The 17,748-nt window shown below is 43.1% G+C and overlaps 2 protein-coding genes across 6 annotated transcripts in view; both read left to right on the forward strand.

Moving 5' to 3' along the window:
• pip5k1bb (phosphatidylinositol-4-phosphate 5-kinase, type I, beta b) overlaps window positions 1–6,151 on the forward strand; it is a 44,069-nt gene extending 37,918 nt beyond the window's left edge. For 4 of the 5 annotated variants that reach the window (XM_023803301.2, XM_023803299.2, XM_072705152.1 and 1 more), the window contains exons 9-14: window positions 68–151; window positions 361–409; window positions 504–588; window positions 1,428–1,583; window positions 1,996–2,086; window positions 4,362–5,066. In XM_023803301.2, the coding sequence (XP_023659069.1) occupies window positions 68–151; window positions 361–409; window positions 504–588; window positions 1,428–1,583; window positions 1,996–2,086; window positions 4,362–4,677 (781 nt within the window). In that variant the 3' untranslated portion in view covers window positions 4,678–5,066. The other variant, XM_023803305.2, reaches the window with a different exon arrangement.
• Window positions 6,152–9,747: 3,596 nt separating this feature from the next.
• fxn (frataxin) lies at window positions 9,748–17,242 on the forward strand. The gene is made up of 6 exons (XM_023803186.2): window positions 9,748–9,959; window positions 10,294–10,377; window positions 10,478–10,569; window positions 11,149–11,269; window positions 15,413–15,510; window positions 16,638–17,242. The coding sequence occupies exons 1-6, from the start codon at window positions 9,840–9,842 to the stop codon at window positions 16,774–16,776; spliced, it is 654 nt and encodes a 217-aa protein (XP_023658954.1). The 5' UTR covers window positions 9,748–9,839; the 3' UTR covers window positions 16,777–17,242.
• Window positions 17,243–17,748: the final 506 nt, after the last annotated feature.

Genomic DNA, 17,748 nt, shown 5'->3' on the forward strand with positions numbered 1-17,748 from the left:
CTGAAAGACAAGAGAGAGTTAAGCAAGCAAATCAGTTGTGTTGAATTGTCTGAATCTTTATTACCAGGATGGGTGGCATTCCTGCCAAAACGCACAGGGACGAGAGGCTTCTCATATTTCTGGGTATTATCGACATCCTGCAATCTTACAGGTATGTTTACTGCATTTGACAATGTTTTATTCTTGTTTACATTTTCATCATTATTTATGTATATGATGAAATGTATGCTGCATGCTTTTTGGCATCAACATAAAAATGTCACTTTACTGAAAGTAAACATCAGCACATCAGCAGCAGAAGGATCATACTGTATAATATTCCTGACTGCGATGTTTCTACTCCGTTCACTGTTTCCGTAGGTTTATTAAGAAGCTGGAACACTCCTGGAAAGCTCTTGTGTATGATGGCGTAAGTCACACGACATACGTGTGCATGTGAAACACCGTTTGACTTCCCCTCTCCAAGAGGAAAAAAAGACTAAATCAATTTTCCTTCATTCTAGGACTCTGTGTCAGTACACAGACCCAGTTTCTACGCGAATAGATTTCTGAAGTTCATGAGCTCCACAGTGTTCAGGAAGATTCAAAGTAAGTGTCCTGGCAGCTTCAAAAACCTGCAGAGATGATGGTGTAGGTGCATTTTTCATAATGATCCTGGATTAATCAAACAGAAGTACATTCTGAGTGGTGTGGGAGACTCGTCAATAGCTGTTGAGGTCGGCAGGGTCATTTGAGCGCCTTGTTCCTCGTGGCTGTTGCCATGAAAACCCGCAGGTGCTCGCTGCCAGTTCAGCCCACAGGATGTCACAGCTTCATCTGGCGGTCGGAAATAAACTCGCCAGATCCACCCTCATTTGATTCTCACCTTGTCAACAGTCCTGTCCCTGTTGTTGTTTAATTTCTCTCTGCTGTTATGTTGCTACTGTCGTCTCTGCTGCGACGCGACCCTTTTCTGACATCTCTGGTAAAGACTCGGCGCTTACCGATGTCGCTATGCTTAGCAGGAGTAGGCAGGAAGTTATAAATGCTGCGCACAGAGTCCTCTGCCTGTGCAGGCTGCGCTACGCCACAGCGACATTGTTTCCCGAAGGCTAAACAATAGTGAGATTCCTGGGCTGCATTGCTTCAGCTTTACATGACAATGGGCGTGTGCTGTTTGCTTTCAACTTGCACTAGAATTTACTATTTTTAGCTAATGTGGATTTCAAAGTATGCAGGATATAAAAAAAACATGGGTTGCGAGTTTGAGTCCTGCGTCTGCTTTGTGGATTTGCACGTTCTCTCCAGACTCTGTGGATTTGCATGTTTCGTTTGGACTCTGTAGGGTTGCGTGTTCTGTCTGGACTCTGTAGGGTTGCGTGTTCCCTCTGGACTCCGTGGGGAGCAATGATGCCGTCCATCTTTCTAATGGTCTCTCTTCCCATCAGCCATCAGGCCGTCCCCATCCAAGAGGACCCGGAACTCTATCCCGGCCCTGAAGTCGTCCTCGCAAGAGATCCTGTCCTCGCACAGCGACGACGGAATTGAGGAGAGGAAGGACAGACTCAGCGGGACTCGGAGCCTCGCCAGTCTGGACGGCCGAGGTACGGCTCCCAGACAGCTGCAGCGCTGCTCCTCCCATTGGGAAAGATGCTGACTTCATAGTAACTTTCCATAGTGCTATAAATGGTTTGATGTATAGTTGTGCTGTATTTGCTGTCGAATGTGCAAATGCTGCACTTTTTAATCAATTTATCATAATCGCTAAATGGTAGGAGCCACTTTGCCATTAAGACTGGGCTTCCTGCACTATGAGTCATAAAATATGACCCTGACGAGACATTAGATGCTCTCCAAAGAGTGTCTGTCAGAGCCATTTCCCCCCACTGTCCTTGGTCAGGAGATTCAAGTGGTTTCTGAAAGTTTTAAGGGCCAGAAAGTCACTTGCAGGTTGAATATTCCTGTCAGACGTGTCATAGTGTTTGACTCCTACTTATGTGGTTCTGCTCCTTGTAGCCTTCTATGAGGCCGGCTCCATGGCCACCACTATCTCCTCCTCTTCCCTCTACACTACCCAGCAGTGCCTTGAGGCCAACCCAAAGCAAAGGTAAATCCACCCACCCACTTCCCTACCCGTCCGGCTGTTATCTGGACCCCTAGCGATGCAGAGGCGACATGGAGGCGATATCTCTCATGTTACCTTTGTACTCCTTTTGTACAATTTTTTTTTTTTTTCCAACCCTCTTGCACCAGGCAGACGTCTGTCAGCTTCTCACGTACCCGTCAGGGAAAAAGGTGCCTATTGCTTTATCATGTGGCATTTCAACATCTCGCTGCCCCACCCTGTATCAGTCACCACATTATTGCTTACTGTCCTGGTTATACTTTGCCCCCTGACTTGGCGTGGCGTTCGTTTCCGCATTTAACAGCCTAGTGCCGAATGCTGTTGTGGAATCCCTGCAGCAAAATCGTCAGGTGTTGTTCATTGAGAGGAGCCGTTTTATATTTTTAATGTATTTTTAATGTGAAACACATAAATGGGCAACAGAGGGATGACAGACAGTGACATGGGCCAGAGAAGTAACATTGCTGTGAAATTTCACCCTTTTAAAAATGAGTGATCCTGCCCTATCTGCTGGAGCCAATGGCGACCCTGCCTAGTCCATCGCAGCCAATGGCGACCCTGCCTAGTCCATCGCGGCCAATGGCGACCCTGCCTAGTCCATCGCAGCCAATGGCAACCCTATCCTGCTGGCTTTACAGCTGCTGTCCCACATGTGTCCAAGTTCCAGTTCTGTCAGAGCCTAGGCGATGCTCTCTGCAGGAAGCTCTTATGTTTGTCACTATAAAACAATGAAACATATTGAAAGATGAGTATTTTGCTGTTTTTTTTTTGCCCAGCACCAGGGATCATGTCTGGCACATTGTGGTTCCATTGATTTCTGATGCTGAGTGTCCTTAGTGTATATAGTGTGAGCTCCACAGAATGCCTGTAGGGAGGGACGGTCACTCGATTGGTGACACTGTTGCCTCACACCCCCCAGGCTTGGAGGTTTGATCCATGCCCCCCGCTCGGTGTGCAGTGTATGCCCAGTGAAAGACTGGCACCCCATCCAGGGTGTCCCCAGCCTAAAGTCCTGCATTGCCTGGATGAAAATCCAAGCTTACTGTGACCCTTTATTAGAAGATCAGTGTGATGGATGGTAGCAAGTGAAATGATTTTGAACTCATAGGGACAATTTTCTCCTGCAGAAAGTCCATGAAAACACTTATGATAAAAAGATGGTTTATATCAGGTGGCTGATGAACATCTTGATCTGCTTAAACATGTTGTGTAGATACTTAGAGATGAAACCACAGAAACATAGAGTCCCCTGTATCCCTCACCTCTGCGAATCCGTACTATGCAGTCATGTTTATTTGGCATGAAGAGTCAGGACTACAGCACTAAATCATACAGTACTGTATGTATACTTAATACATTAAATGTAAAATTCTATTGCACATTTTCATAAGCACATTCTCATAATGTGATTCCACATGGGAATGTTCCATATGGATATAGAAAAACAGAACATTTTGTTATATCCCCTTCATAGAAGAGGGTAAAGTAGCACATTTGAAGAGTGTCTATTAATGTACAAATCAAAGACCAGAAATACAATTGTGAACTACATCATGTGCTTGGTTAATTATGGCAAATGATAATTGATTGGAGTTAGCAAATCTGTCTTGGTTATCTGTTTGCTTGAGGATGGACACTAGAGAATGATATGTTCAGTTATTTTAATGCTTGAAATGTTGAAGCAGCACATTGTGCATCTTTAATAACATTCTGTCCTAATCACACGAAGAACATTTTATACGAATCGCATGAATAAACACCACGTGAAGACGGCAGAAAATGTTACAGATTACGAGTACAGCCACTGCTCTCAGATATGGCCATGAAGTTTATTATAAAAATGAGTTGTTGATACTGCACTGAATAATAGATGTATTCTTGTATAAGCAAGTAGTTGATGTATATAATGTTCAATTTAAAGCTTATACTTACTAGCAGAAAGCAATGATAGTGAGCTGAGTTGAATAAATATTGGCTTTAGAGGCTGGGTGAGATCTTGAGTTTGATTAGTGTTACCTCAAGTGTCCCTCCATCGTTTGACCGGTGTCCTGTTTGTGAGACAGAAATTATGTTTGTTGGCTTACAGCCTGTAAATGATGTGGTTAAGGAGTTCCAAGCTTACTGGTTCAGATTCCAGGAGAGGCTGAAGTTCATGCGAGCAAAATCCTTAACCTAGATTGCCCCAGCTATGATTCCAGCTACTCAAATTGGAGATAAAGCCTTTTGATCACGTACCTTTCTCACATCTCCCCGTCAGAGATGAACTGGCCACGAGCTCCACATTTACGCTGGAGGACAGCGCCATCTGCTTGACACCCGAGCAAATTACACTGGACGACAGAGACGACGGCTCTGTGCTTGACGTCTACTTAGTAAGTTTGTCTTTCTCATTTGAATATTTAGTCCCATTGGGCTGCTCTCTTAATAAACACTTGGGGGAAACTAACTGCAATGTATTCATCCCTATCAGAGGTCTTAATTATGGTCACATTTATAGTTACATCTATGTATTTTGTGACATTGATAATTGTAATACAGCTATGATTTTTTTCTTAAGCTCTAATTTTCCTTAGCTACAATCAAGCAATAACAACAACAACAAAAATGTACTTTACATTATTATTTCATAAGAGACACAAGTATGAGCATTGGTGCATTCTTTAGTTTTCGTTACCCCTTCTTATTCTCCCACGAGACACAGAGCCCAAAGAAACAAAAAAATGAAGCAGCTGATTTAGAAATTTTGTAATTTGTACATACAAATGTGACAAAAACATACAATGCAGTAAATTTCATCATAAAAGGGTGATGGAATTAACTATGCTAAGACATTGCAGAACATGGATACCTATGTGATCTGTCACTGAAACAGTGTATTTTTAGCATTTATCTGTTGCATGTCTCCTATGTAAATGACTATAGCATAAAATGGCATCATTACTAATATGATCCTTCTCCACCTTTTCAGTAAGGGGGGGGGGTGGGGTGCATACGGCTTCTTCTCCACCACGTCCTTCTAGTCAACCATCTGGCGGGCATCACATTCCACTGGAGAGCGGCTTCATCCAAGGTTCCACGCCCCGGTCCACGGCACCAGGCCGCTGGCCTTGGCCAGTCAGAGACGAGGACGCGCACTCACTGCAGACTGGAACGAAAAATATAAGCAATCACACCAATGGAGACCACACCTGAAAGCAGGGCTACAGATTTTCTACGCTTTTCCTTGGATCCATGCAAGCAAACATTATGCTTTTATAGTGGCTTGTGTCAAAAACATTCTTTTATAAAATATGTATGCCAATGCCAGGCGTGCCCAGTGCCCCCCCCAGAAGAAAGGACCTGGGTGTGTTGACATTGTTTGCCCATCAGCAGGTCTGTGTGACGAAGTGATGGGGAAGGGTGAATGAACACCCCACCTTTTTTTTCCATTACAGAAGCTTTTTGTGACCCTGTCTGGACAGATTGGGAGGTAGGACTGACGAACTGTTCCATGCCTACTCTGCAGAGGTGTCAAACTGTGCATTTGTTTAGAAAAAAAGCACTTTCCATGTTTGTAATGATGAATGTGTGTAATAAATACTGTCATACAGTTTGGATCTGGTTGGTTACCAAATCACTATATAGTGAATAGGCACATTTTTACACATTCTCACATATACATTATATGTCGTATATGTTGAAAAGATGCACAAATGATGAAGGATATAAATGAAGATTTTTTTTTGATACACGACTGGTTTCAGAGGATCATTTCTGAAATTGCATTTTCTCAGGATATCTGTGAACTAAGCATATCCTCAGCATCACCATGTAATATTACATTTTCAACACTTAGAAGCTGATAATGATTCTGAGCACATCAGAGTCTTTGGATATCATTATTGTGCTTGTGCTAGATTTTTGGATTTTGCCATAATTTATTAATTCACTTTAAAAATGTATACAGCTTGCTGAAGATGAAAATATTTTAATCTCTGAATGTAAAGTCATATTTATAGAGAAAAGATACTGCTATATGGAAAATAAATAAGCTGTTATGCTCAAAAAGTGTTTCATTCGTGTTTTTATTCTCATGTTTAACGGGTTTTGCTTTTCGTTTTACCAAGGTGTGTGACATTTGTGACGCACCCACACATTGTTTTGATGGGTTTCAGGTTTAGTACCTTAGACACAAGCTGTCAGAAGACAGCTTCCTTGGGTGTACAGCAGATAGTTCGTTTATATGGGAACAGATCCAGGCTGCTAAAAGGAAGAACAAAGGCCTTCATCTGGTCTGGCTGGACTTGCCAAATGCCTATGGATCAGTTCCTCACCAGTTCTTCATCTTCACATTTGAATTCTTCCACATACCAGCATGTATCAGGATTTTGATAGGCAGTTTCCATGGTGACATGAAGATACGGCACAGGATGCATGAGTGCATCACTGGTTGGCAGCAGCTGGAAGCGGGAAGAGCGATGAGGTGTTGGGTCTCAGCCATATCGTTCACAGCTACATTTGAGGTCATCCTCAGACAACCTGGTGAGTCTGAGCACATTCTGGCCTGAGATTTCCTGGCCCTGCACAGCTACGTGGATGGAAGCCTTCTCAAAACAGCCAAATGTGCAACCTGACTTATGAAGAGGCTGGAGGAATTATTGAAATTGCAGGGCTGCCAGATCTCACACATCTGGCGTGACACTCACGCAGTCAGATCTCACGCTCACGCAAGAAATCTTACAGCAAATCTATATTATTCCATTATAAACCTAAAATTAGCGACATCAAAAGCGTTACGTACAGACTATTTATGAGGTAATAAAAGTGTTACATGTAAATGCATGTGCATGTCAGTACAGACTTGCCTCAAACTGAAAATCTCACGCTAGCCAACTGACCAAAGTTGGCAACCCTGACATGGGCTGCGATCGGTACAGGTCCTAGCCGATGTGGCACCAAAGACGAGCATCACCACAGGCGCCCCCTGTTGGAGGCAATGGACATTGACTGGCAAGTCAACGCCTCCTCAGAAGTTAGCATCCTAAGTGGCTGCCTATATCACCTGGATTCACTGGGCCTGGCTTGGATGATGATTAAACCGTTAAAATTCTGCAGCCTCTCCATTTGGAAAGGAATTAGGGATAATCAGACTAAGCAGAAGAGGATTCCCCATGTTGACAAAACAGCAAGGGGGGAGTGAATATACAGCAGAGCTATGAGATAAATACATGTCAGTGGTGGTTAAGGGGGGCTTAGAAAAGCCATTTCCTGCTCTTCTAGTTGAAGGTCTGGTGTTACCAGTTTACACTGTAACAATATTGCTTGGAGACCCAGCAGATGTGTTAAATTGCCACCGTCAGTTGCAAAGATGGATGCCCAAGCCAACAGTTACGTCAGGAAATGACTGGGTTTGTATCATTGTCTTTCAGATGCTACTTTCTTTGAGAGGACTGCAATAAAACTGCCATTCAAGTCAACCTCCTTGGGCTACAAGCAGGAGAAAGCCAGAGTGTTGTTGGGGATCAGGGGATCAACAGACCAGTCTGTGAGCGACTGTAGATAAAACAGGCTCAGGGGTGGCGCACGTGGCACAAGGACCAGGTCTTGTGCAAGTAGGTGGAAGACCTGGAAATGTGCAGAGTTAAGGCAAACAAAGATCACCCACAAGTGCAGCTGAATCACTTTGCGAAGCCTGAAGATGTTGCACAGCCGGAATAATCTTAGCTCCCAGAAATAACTAGAAGACGAGAGTAGACCTTAGCCAGCAGCCACTGACATCCTCAACACCTCCTTAAGGCCTGACATCGAGGTGTAGTCTATAACAGCTAAGAAACTTATAATGACTGAACTTATAATGCCATGGCAAGAAGGAGGGGGCGGAGCCAAAGACTGGAAAAGGCAGAATCATGCTGTGCTGGTGGCTGATTGCAGGGAGAAGGGACTGGAGGTGGGTTTCCGTATGAAAAAAAAATGCATAGTTCATATAAGGCTATCAAGCATTTTTCTCATTTCAGTTATATATAACAATGCATTATGCTTTTTTTTGTTCACAAGTCAGTGTTTGACATGTAAGACATTCAAGGGACAAGCCTATAGAAAAAACATAAAACTTTCACATGAATTTTACATTTTATCCTACTTGATAACATATGGCTTTAGTAGGAAATAAATGTTTATTACTTGTTGTTTCTTAATAAAAATGTATATTGTTCTTATGTTATTCTAATGAAAAACGTGTGATCACTCCACATTCAGTTGGTTTAATTAGAAATGAGAACATTCATTTTATGTCCTCAGAACACAAAGTGAATGTATCAAGCGATAAAGGATGTTGCCTTTTCAAAATACTCATTCTAGCTGTGTGGAACCTCTGTCCATGGTTCAGCTGAGTTCATGCAAAGAATTATACATAGAAACTAATACTGACAAAACATGCATTTAATATTCAGCGTACCTGAATATAAAACCTATGTTTGACAAAATTGAATATGTATTTTACATGAATAAAGGAAAAATATGACTAATGACACATACATTGCATATAGTTTGTACATGACTGTCAGACTTATATATTTGATGGCACATTAATTTCATGTGCATTTTGCATATATGTCTAATCACACATTAAGTTATATGAATTGCATATTTATTTGAATGTCATATAAAGAGCTTTGGGTAAAATGCATTAGAGTCATATGGTTTTTTTTTAAACTTTTCCATGTGTGTTGCCAAAGTTTCTTGGGAACATCTACTCAGCATCTATTGAAGGACACTGGAGTGTCAGGAGTTAAGTTACAGAAGATACTGAAGGAGCTGGACGAGAAGGCTGAGAAGAGCAGCTTCTGGCTATGGCTAAAACTGAAGGATAAGCACATGATTTATTAAAGCCAGCAGGGAGGGAGTAGAAGAGCAGGTGCTCAAGCTGAGGAGGTGAAGCATTGGAAGGTCCTGTTACAAGGTGTTAGAAGGTGCTGAAGGATTTATATAATGACACCCTGTTTCCTCACTCATGCTGCCTCAACACAAATGGCAGAAATTACTGTTGCAACTACTAGAGCAGTTCAATGCAAAATATAATATATATAATTGTATTTACAGACATCTACTTCCTGTAAATGCCATCATAAATCAATATGGTTTCATTTCTCGCTGTGTTGTACAATACACGTGCAGTACCGATCCTAGACGATATAGCACCCTATCCTCCCCCATCTGAGGCAAAGTGAAATTGACTGGCATGTCATCATCTCCTCAGAAACTGGCGCCCTAGGGGGGCACCTATTGTAGCTTGTAGGATTGATTGGCCCAGTATATAGGTTTTGAAGGCTAGCTCACAGCTAGCACAACAAATTTAACAAGTGAATGTAGCCTTCTGTCACAACACTGAGACTGATTAAAGAAACATGTAAAATATTCATAATACCATGATTATGTTTATGAAGAGTACTTTTAATCAACAGAATATCAGTAACATTAGTTTCAGTATATCAGTACATATGTATATCAGTGCATATATGAAGGAAGCCCAAAGACAGCAAAATGAGTTACTACTAGCAATGACAGGACATGCAACATTTTACAGATGTTAGTAAAACGTGCATTTCCGGTAAAACACGATAAATAAACTACACGAACGGCTTCATAAGCTCGAGTTATATTCTCGCGAGATTTCACGCAGTACAAGGAAAAGAGTACGATCCCCAGGCATGTACAACCGATAACGCGGATTCGATTTGTCGTATACAGACAGACGACCATGTCACGTTTGGCACTTAAACGCTTGGTGTTTTACCGGTTCCATCTAATTACGACAGTAAAGCAAGAACGGGCAGCTGCTAGAATACACTCCGAGAGCGGCAGATGTCCGTTACACCAGGTGGGTACTTAAGGAAAGCAGTATTATTACACATAAATTAGCCCTCGGTGCTATCACTTGCTGCAAGGATACCTGGCAGCAATGTCACTGATAATTAATCGTGTTTTACACTGAAAGGAACGTGGACGCTTTAAAACACTTAGAAGTTATGCAGTTAAAGTGACCAACAGTCTACCTATTTCACAACAAATGGATATCATGTTAGCGCATTGTCAAATTCAGTTTTGACGGCCTATTGCATACGTTAGAATTAACCGAGTATATGATTTAGGTAACCATTCCTTCTAAGCACAGGTAGTAATGGATCTTTTTCTTTCGTTTCATGTTGACTTAGCATGACAAAATATTGTCTCGGACTCATGATAGAACCGCGTCTTCTCATGTCCGGGACCCATGGACGTCCATCGGAGCCGGCAGGGTATTCACTCGGCCTTTTCCTATGACATGCATAGTTTTCAAAATTGTTCATTACATACAGTAAATGCGTTTAGTCGTCAACTGTTTATTGTAATTTACAGTTATTAGGTCCAGGACTACTACAGAGGACGCAAAAAAGAAATGTTTACTTAACACGAGCTGCTTGTGCCGAAGAACAAAAGGCTCAGTTAGGGTAAGAACTGATTCTTCAAGTTCTGAAGAAATAGTAATTTAGTGTAGAAATAACTAGTTTAATGCGTCAAATACTGAATACTGAGCAGAGGTGGACATTTAAGGTCCAGAAAGTAAAAATCCAGACCAGGATTTTGTTTCAACCAACCACTTGAGTACTATATGACTGTGACTCTTTATGCTCAACTGGTTGGTTGAAACAAAATCCTGGTCTGGATTTTTACTTTCTGGACCTGAAATTTCCACCTCTGATACTGAGTCATTTTGAGTTTCTGTTAAGTTTAGTCTTTTCTGCAGGTTGATCATATGTGTAGTATGTTAGAAATGTTTATTTAAATCTGAACCTTGCACTTAATACAGATAATGAATAGTCATTTTAGTTAGGCCCAATACAGTTATTAATTTTCTATTAGCATTTGTATTTTAATTAAGAATTGATCTAATTAAGCAGTTATAACCTTTGGTGTTTTCATGGCCAAAAAAAAATTACTCGGTTTTATTATTAGTTTAAAAAAAAGACAGAAAAGTTGATCGGCTAATTTGGCTGTTATATAGCTAATAGTTGTCTCTAATCTTACAGTGAGGTATCTGAGGCAGTGTATGAGAAATTAGCAGATGAAACTCTGGAGACACTGGCGGAATACTTTGAGGATCTCACCGACGAGCCATTCACCTCACCAGAGTATGACGTTGTCTTTTCGGTAAGTGTGCTCATATTAAAATGGCAGTGGCATGTGACTCAGCAGGTTAGGATTGTGCAGTTTGAATTCCAGGGCCAACAGACTGATGTCGGTCGCTGTTGGGCCCTTGAGTAAGGCCTTCAACCCCTAATTGCTCCAGGGCTTTAGACAGTGGTCAACCCTGTGCTGTTACCTCCAAGCTTGGTCTCACCTATGTACGTATCTATGTCTCATGGAAAGCAAGGTGGGATTGGCGAAATGACAATTTCCCTACAAGAATCAATATCATTCTATTCTGTTCTTTTCTAAAATGAAGACGAGTGATATTGTTGCTGCCATTAATTACAACTGCAGTCCTTAAAGTATCCACTAGGGGTAGATGTTGCATCTAGAATGTTTTCAGGCAGGGGTAATTTTTGCTGCTTTACACATCGATGACCACCCTTATGTGAAGTAAATAATGTTGTCTATCTCATAAAAATGGGTCTGTGTTAAGGTTTGAGATATATTAGATGGTATGCTGACATGTTGTATGCAGAAGAAATCAGCAAGGATGAAGATCTGAGTGACTTTGAGAAGGGCCAAGTCTTTATGGTGGGAAGACTGCGTCAGAGCATCTCCAAAATGGCGAGGCTTGTGGGGTGCCCATAGTCGGCCGTGGTGAGTACTTTCTGAGAGTGGTCTGAGGAGGGAAAGACCACAAACCACCGACAGGGTGTTGGGCTGCCAAGACTCATCGATGTAAGATGTGAATGAAGGCTATCCCAGACCACAGTCAGACCAACAGAAGGGCTGCTGTAGCACAGCTGACGCATAACTTTGATGATGATCACAGGAGTAATGTGTCACGACACATAGCATGGAGCCTTGCTGTGTATTGGGCTATGTAGCCCTAGATCGGACTCAGTCCAACATGTCTCTCAGATGCCTGACCCATACCCAGCCATCCACAGGATGGAACAGAAAATACAGTGGACCAGCTGACCAGTTCCATCGCTCTAAGGTCCAGTTCTGATGCTTGGATGCCCATTGTAGGCGTCTCTGACGGTGGACAGGGGCCACCAGGGGCTACTGTGCCCCATATGCAACAGGGCTTGATGCCCTGTCTGCTGTGACACATTGTTCCCATAGCCATCATCAGAAATATCTGCCATTTGCAGTAGCCCTTCTGTTGGCCTTCCTGTCTGAGATGCCCTGACCCAGTCATCTGGCCATAATGATTTGGCCCTTGTCACAGTCACTCAGATGTTTGTCCCTGCCCATCTCTTCTGCATGTCAACTAGGTGAACAAAATGTTTCCTTACCAACTAATACATCCCAGACCTTGACACACACCGTTTTTACTAGATAGTGAACCTAATTCGCTTCACTTAGGGGTGATCATAATGTTTTGGCTCCTCGCACATCAGTTAAATGATACTGTGGATTTATTATTTTCAGAATTGTTACAGGTTACGTGTATTTATGCGTCAATGCATGTCAGAGTATCAGGGTTCTGTCCATATCCAGTGCAGGCCACAGTGTTAATTATGAAGTCTGAGGGTTATGTGCCTTTAAGGAGACTAGATGAAGTGGGTCGATTTGCTGCGGCCTGCTGTTTATGCTCAGCGAATTAAAATTCAGGAAGGAGACACCAAAGCCATGCCGAACGATGAATAATCGCAACGTTGCTCAGTACCGTGGTTTGAGATCTTGCTCCTGTAAACCACACTGCACTGAGGAGCCTCTGTTTGTCCCCATTTTGGGACTGATTTATGATCCAATCCAACGAGCACAATTAGGGCCCGGCCGCAATTGGCACGGCAATCTGAAACCCTCCGATCTGTGAGTCGTAACACTTCCTCGCACTATTCTGACCTATAAACTAAATTGTAATTTTTCAAGATGGCCTCACAGAGGAGTCGTTTGACAGTTGCTTGCATTCGGGTTTAAAAACGTTGAAAATCGCTTAAGTAGGAAAGCCGGCCGGGACCTTGAGTCCCTCAACATTACTTTTAGGTTGAATTTTTATCCAAAAAAGAAAATTTGGAAGCAAATATTTCCCGAACAGTATCCCACTTCTTATAAATAACTTATGACTGAGTTACTGCGATGGACAAAAATACATTGTCTCTCTTGCAAAGAGAGCATCGCTTCAGAGGAGCAGGTCAGTACTCATAAAGGAGGAAAGCGTGAATTTAAACACAGGCCTGCGCTGCAGACGAGGCCTCCAGCTGCTGGGCCATGTGAAGGACAAGGTCAGCCGCGCGTTAAGGTCGAGGGTGAGCGGCGGAGCTGTCTGAGCTGAACACACTGGCTGACGGCCGTCGTGTCTCTCGCATCACAGGAAAAGTCAGAAACGGCTTCCTAGTTAGCAGGCGGGATCTGTGAAGCATGAAAAGACATGGTACATGAACACGAACGGGGGGTGGAGACACTTTGCTTTTTAAACTAACTGGCTGTGAGGGAGGATGGATCTGTAAATGTTTGACTTCGCTGGATGCCCCCCTTTCAGGGGGAAGCCGGTGGGGGGAGGGACTGACTGGAGTGCTGGCTCATCCATTGCACTGTTCCCTCTGACCTCTGCTTCATCCACAAGTCAGATTAGCGTCAGACAGCTGGCAATCGGTTTCCCTGAGGGAGGAGGAGGGGGTCCATCCGGGGGGTGGGGGGTGTGCAAATGAAGGCTGATGCTGCGGGATGTGCCAGAGCAGGGGGGATGCTCGAGCGCAGATTTCCTCTGGGATAAATGCCCCGGTAAGATCTATAACGCTCTCTGCCGATGTGTCTGTCTCTGAGCGGCCTGCACGGTGGTGATTAATGCCAGCGTGACTTTTTAAATCACTCTGCGGGACAGGCGCTGACCCGTCGGTGCTAACGGATTGGGGAATGTTGCCTGCCTGGCTGTAAGGCCGGCTTCCCCCCGAAGACGGCTAACGCCAAAATCAACGTCTCTGATTTCTCTGGCTGAAAAACCTTTTTCTGAGAATTTATAGCCGGTCAGGCAGAATTTAATGATTAAAACTTAAGGGCCCACCTTTGCAGGTCTTCGGCCTCCCCTGCAGAGCTAGATTTTTTTTAAATTTTTTTTTTTATGGCTCAGTAGATTATTTCAGGCCCCAGATTTTTTTGCATTTCTATTTTTAGTTATAACACCATCTAGTGGATGACCTCGCCCCGGAATAGTTCAAAAACAGCTGTAGCTGTAGCTGCAGGCAGAATTAAAGGAAATATAAGAAAAATCAACTTATGATTTCTCACTTGGGGTCTGAACCCCCAACCCCTGGATCGAGTGTCTTTTTAAATCTGCTTTATTTAGTTACTTCGCTGGTTAAATTAATAGTAATTTCAGTTTGGTATATCTGTTAATAAAGCAGTTAGGAGGTCACATTACAAGCTATAAATTAAAATATTAATTGAGTCACAATGCCTCAGTAAGGTCGGTTACTGTAAGCACAGTATTAAAATAATTTATTGTGAAAGTTAATTGAAATAAATTCCGAAGGCTTAGCCAGGGCTGCCCATTAAAATTCCATTTCAGAGGAAGGCTTTTTAATGATAAACTTTTTGTCTTGCTTTTACTTGTAGTGGGTAAATGAAAACTTGGGCCAGAAGTTTCATACTGCGTGTGCCAAGCCTGTGGCCACTGCAGACTTGGGGTTAGCATGTTAGTGGCGTGTGTGTGCTGCAGCATGACTGTTCATGTATGGAAGGTGTTTCACTGGTCAAAGGCAGGAGGGGTCTCTGCCATGCCCTCCAAGAAGGGACGTGTGACAGCATGGTGACAGCGCTACTCTGCAGGGGCTCCGGCTGCTCGCGGGGTTTCTCTCTCGATGGCAGTGCTTTTTCCTGCCATGTTTCATTCGCTCAGCTGTTGACTCCAATCTGCTGCAATGGGAGGAAGGGCACAGGAGAAGGAAAGAGACTCATCGTTACTCATCTTGTGGACTTGGATGCCATCGAGCTTAAAGGCAGCGGGTTTGAGAACAATAAGGTCTGGGACAGCTGGCTGTTCTGTTTGTGGTCCCTGTGTCTGACCGTGAGCTGATGGCATAGATGATAAAAACCATTTGAGGCCCTGCAGTAGCTGTTGCCTGCCTTCTAATCGTGTTTAGCACTCTCTTGCCACCTAGTCAGGCGCTGTAGGGGGGGTGAAAAGAGACCCATTTTGCTTTCTTCTGACAGAGTGGGGTGTTGACGGTGAAAGTGAGCCGGGACCATGGCACGTACGTCATCAACAAGCAGACGCCCAACAGACAGATCTGGCTCTCATCTCCAACGAGGTACAGTGTCTCTGAGTAGGGCCATCGTAGAGTAGGGCCATCGTAGAGTAAACACAGCGCTGGGTCTTAAAAGCACGGTCTGCCACCACCCCTCACTCTTACAGCAACCTTAAACATATATTGCAGGGGTGCCCAATACGTCGATCGCAAAGGTACTGTGGGTAGATCACATGGCATAAAAAAAATCGAGGATGGATGATAGGCTGTCATCCATCCGAAATATGACATTCGTCACACTTGATTGACATACAGGGCAGCCAGTCTGACATCTTTTTTTGACACATGGGTCACCGCGCATGCGGGTTCAACCGCGCCAGCTGCTGAAAAACACTAGCATGGTACCGAGTCGCCTAGTTAGCCTCCAATTTATTTCTACTAAACTTAAGAAAGGGTATAAAAATGAATGGGGGAGCTGGACCAAGTAAGAAGCCAAAAACCTACCACTTCCATACGGAATGGGAGGAGGACTTTTTTTCACAATGTCATATTCGAAGTGCTTTTGCTTCATCTGTCAGTCTACCATTGCTATTCCGAAGAAGGGAAATGTGGAGCGACATTTTCGGACTGTTCATAAAAACTGTGACATTAACTTCCCTCCGAAAAGCAAGCTGAGAAAGAGGAAGGTGAAGGAACTAAAATCCCAAAAATGTACAGAGTTGTATTGTGCAATATGGGTTCCTGCAGTTACGCAAGGTACTCTAACATATATTGTACATTAAATTCAAATATATTTTATCGCAAAGGGAAATGAATAATAATAATAAATAATAATAATAATGAATATTCAATTTATTTATAAATAAATATATGCTTTGCATTTTTATAGTAGGTAGATCATCTTGACTTGTTCAGCTTGCAAGCTACTTATAAATGACCAAGTGTGGGCACCCCTGATATATTGTATTAGCTTTATAGCACATTAATACTTCGTGTGATTGTCCGTGAGGGCAGGACCAGAATATTACTACTTAAGAATCTAGCCTGCATGTGTGTGTCACTGAATACTGAACATTTGTTTTGCTGGCCTTGTTCGACCTCTATGCTGAGCCCAGGGGCAGGTCCCCACGCCGGCTTTGAGCATCCCAGCGGCTTTCCGCTCACCTCTGCTCTACCATCCTCTCCTCCAGCGGTCCAAAGCGCTATGACTGGAATGGCACACACTGGGTTTATTCCCACGACGGCGTCTGCCTGCACAGCCTGCTCTCCAAGGAATTCTCAGCCATTTTCAAATGCGACATGGACCTGTCACATTTGAGTCATTCCTGAACCTTGCTGTATGGATGAACTGCTTCTGTTTGCTTGTATGTTCCCCAAACATTGAAATGTTTGCATTGTAGCCATAATGCAATCAGGATGAGGCCGACAGTCATAGTGCTAGAATCTCTAAGATCTGGTCTGCCCTTCCATATAGTGAAACAGTTCATGTAAATATGTAAGCCTTTTCATGTGTGGTGTCATTTAAAAATCCAACTTTTTTTGCTCGGTAACTGCCCATGGTTTTATGGATTTGTGTCTGTTTTTGAAAGTATTCATCAGATTACTGTAAAACCTCTGTCTGTACAGTTGCAGCCCTGTGGCATTCTTGTGTTTTTTCCCCAGGAAATACTCTGTCCATTTTCACCAGATAAAAAAGGATTATTAAGCGCAGATGGACAAAAGACCCATTATTTTAAGCTCATGTCAGTTGGATTTTCTGGCTTTTTACCTTTAATAAAATGTTGGTTTGTGGGTTCTTCTGAATTCTCAATTTTTTTTATTAGTAACTCCACTATATATTTGTGTATGTCTGTGTATGTATGTATAATAGTGCATGGTGTCATTTGATACTCGAATACCGCTTACACCCCCCATTCTCTCACAATGACACTAGGTACCAGTTCTGTCCTGTATCAAATTCAAAATCTGTCTTCTCACCTTCAAAGCACTACATGGCCTTGTGCCCCCTTACCTCTGTGAACTTCTGACCCCCCCCCCCTCTTTCCGATTACCTAGAAGTAATCTACTCCTCACCCCTCGCACCAGGTTTCTCACTATGGATGGTTGGTGCTTCAGTGCCATTGACCCCTAAACTCTGGAATTCTTTTCCTTGGTTTCTCCCTGACTTTAAGGCTTTCTTGTCTGACGACCATTTCTCTTCCTGTTCTGAGTAGATGTTTCTCTTTTTTTTTTTTTTTTCCTTCCTTATAAAGTGACCTCGGGTTTGTGAGAGCTACTATATAATTGCAATCTGTTGTTACA

Source organism: Paramormyrops kingsleyae, chromosome 2 (assembly GCF_048594095.1).
Source record: "Paramormyrops kingsleyae isolate MSU_618 chromosome 2, PKINGS_0.4, whole genome shotgun sequence".
Classification (NCBI taxonomy): domain Eukaryota; kingdom Metazoa; phylum Chordata; class Actinopteri; order Osteoglossiformes; family Mormyridae; genus Paramormyrops; species Paramormyrops kingsleyae.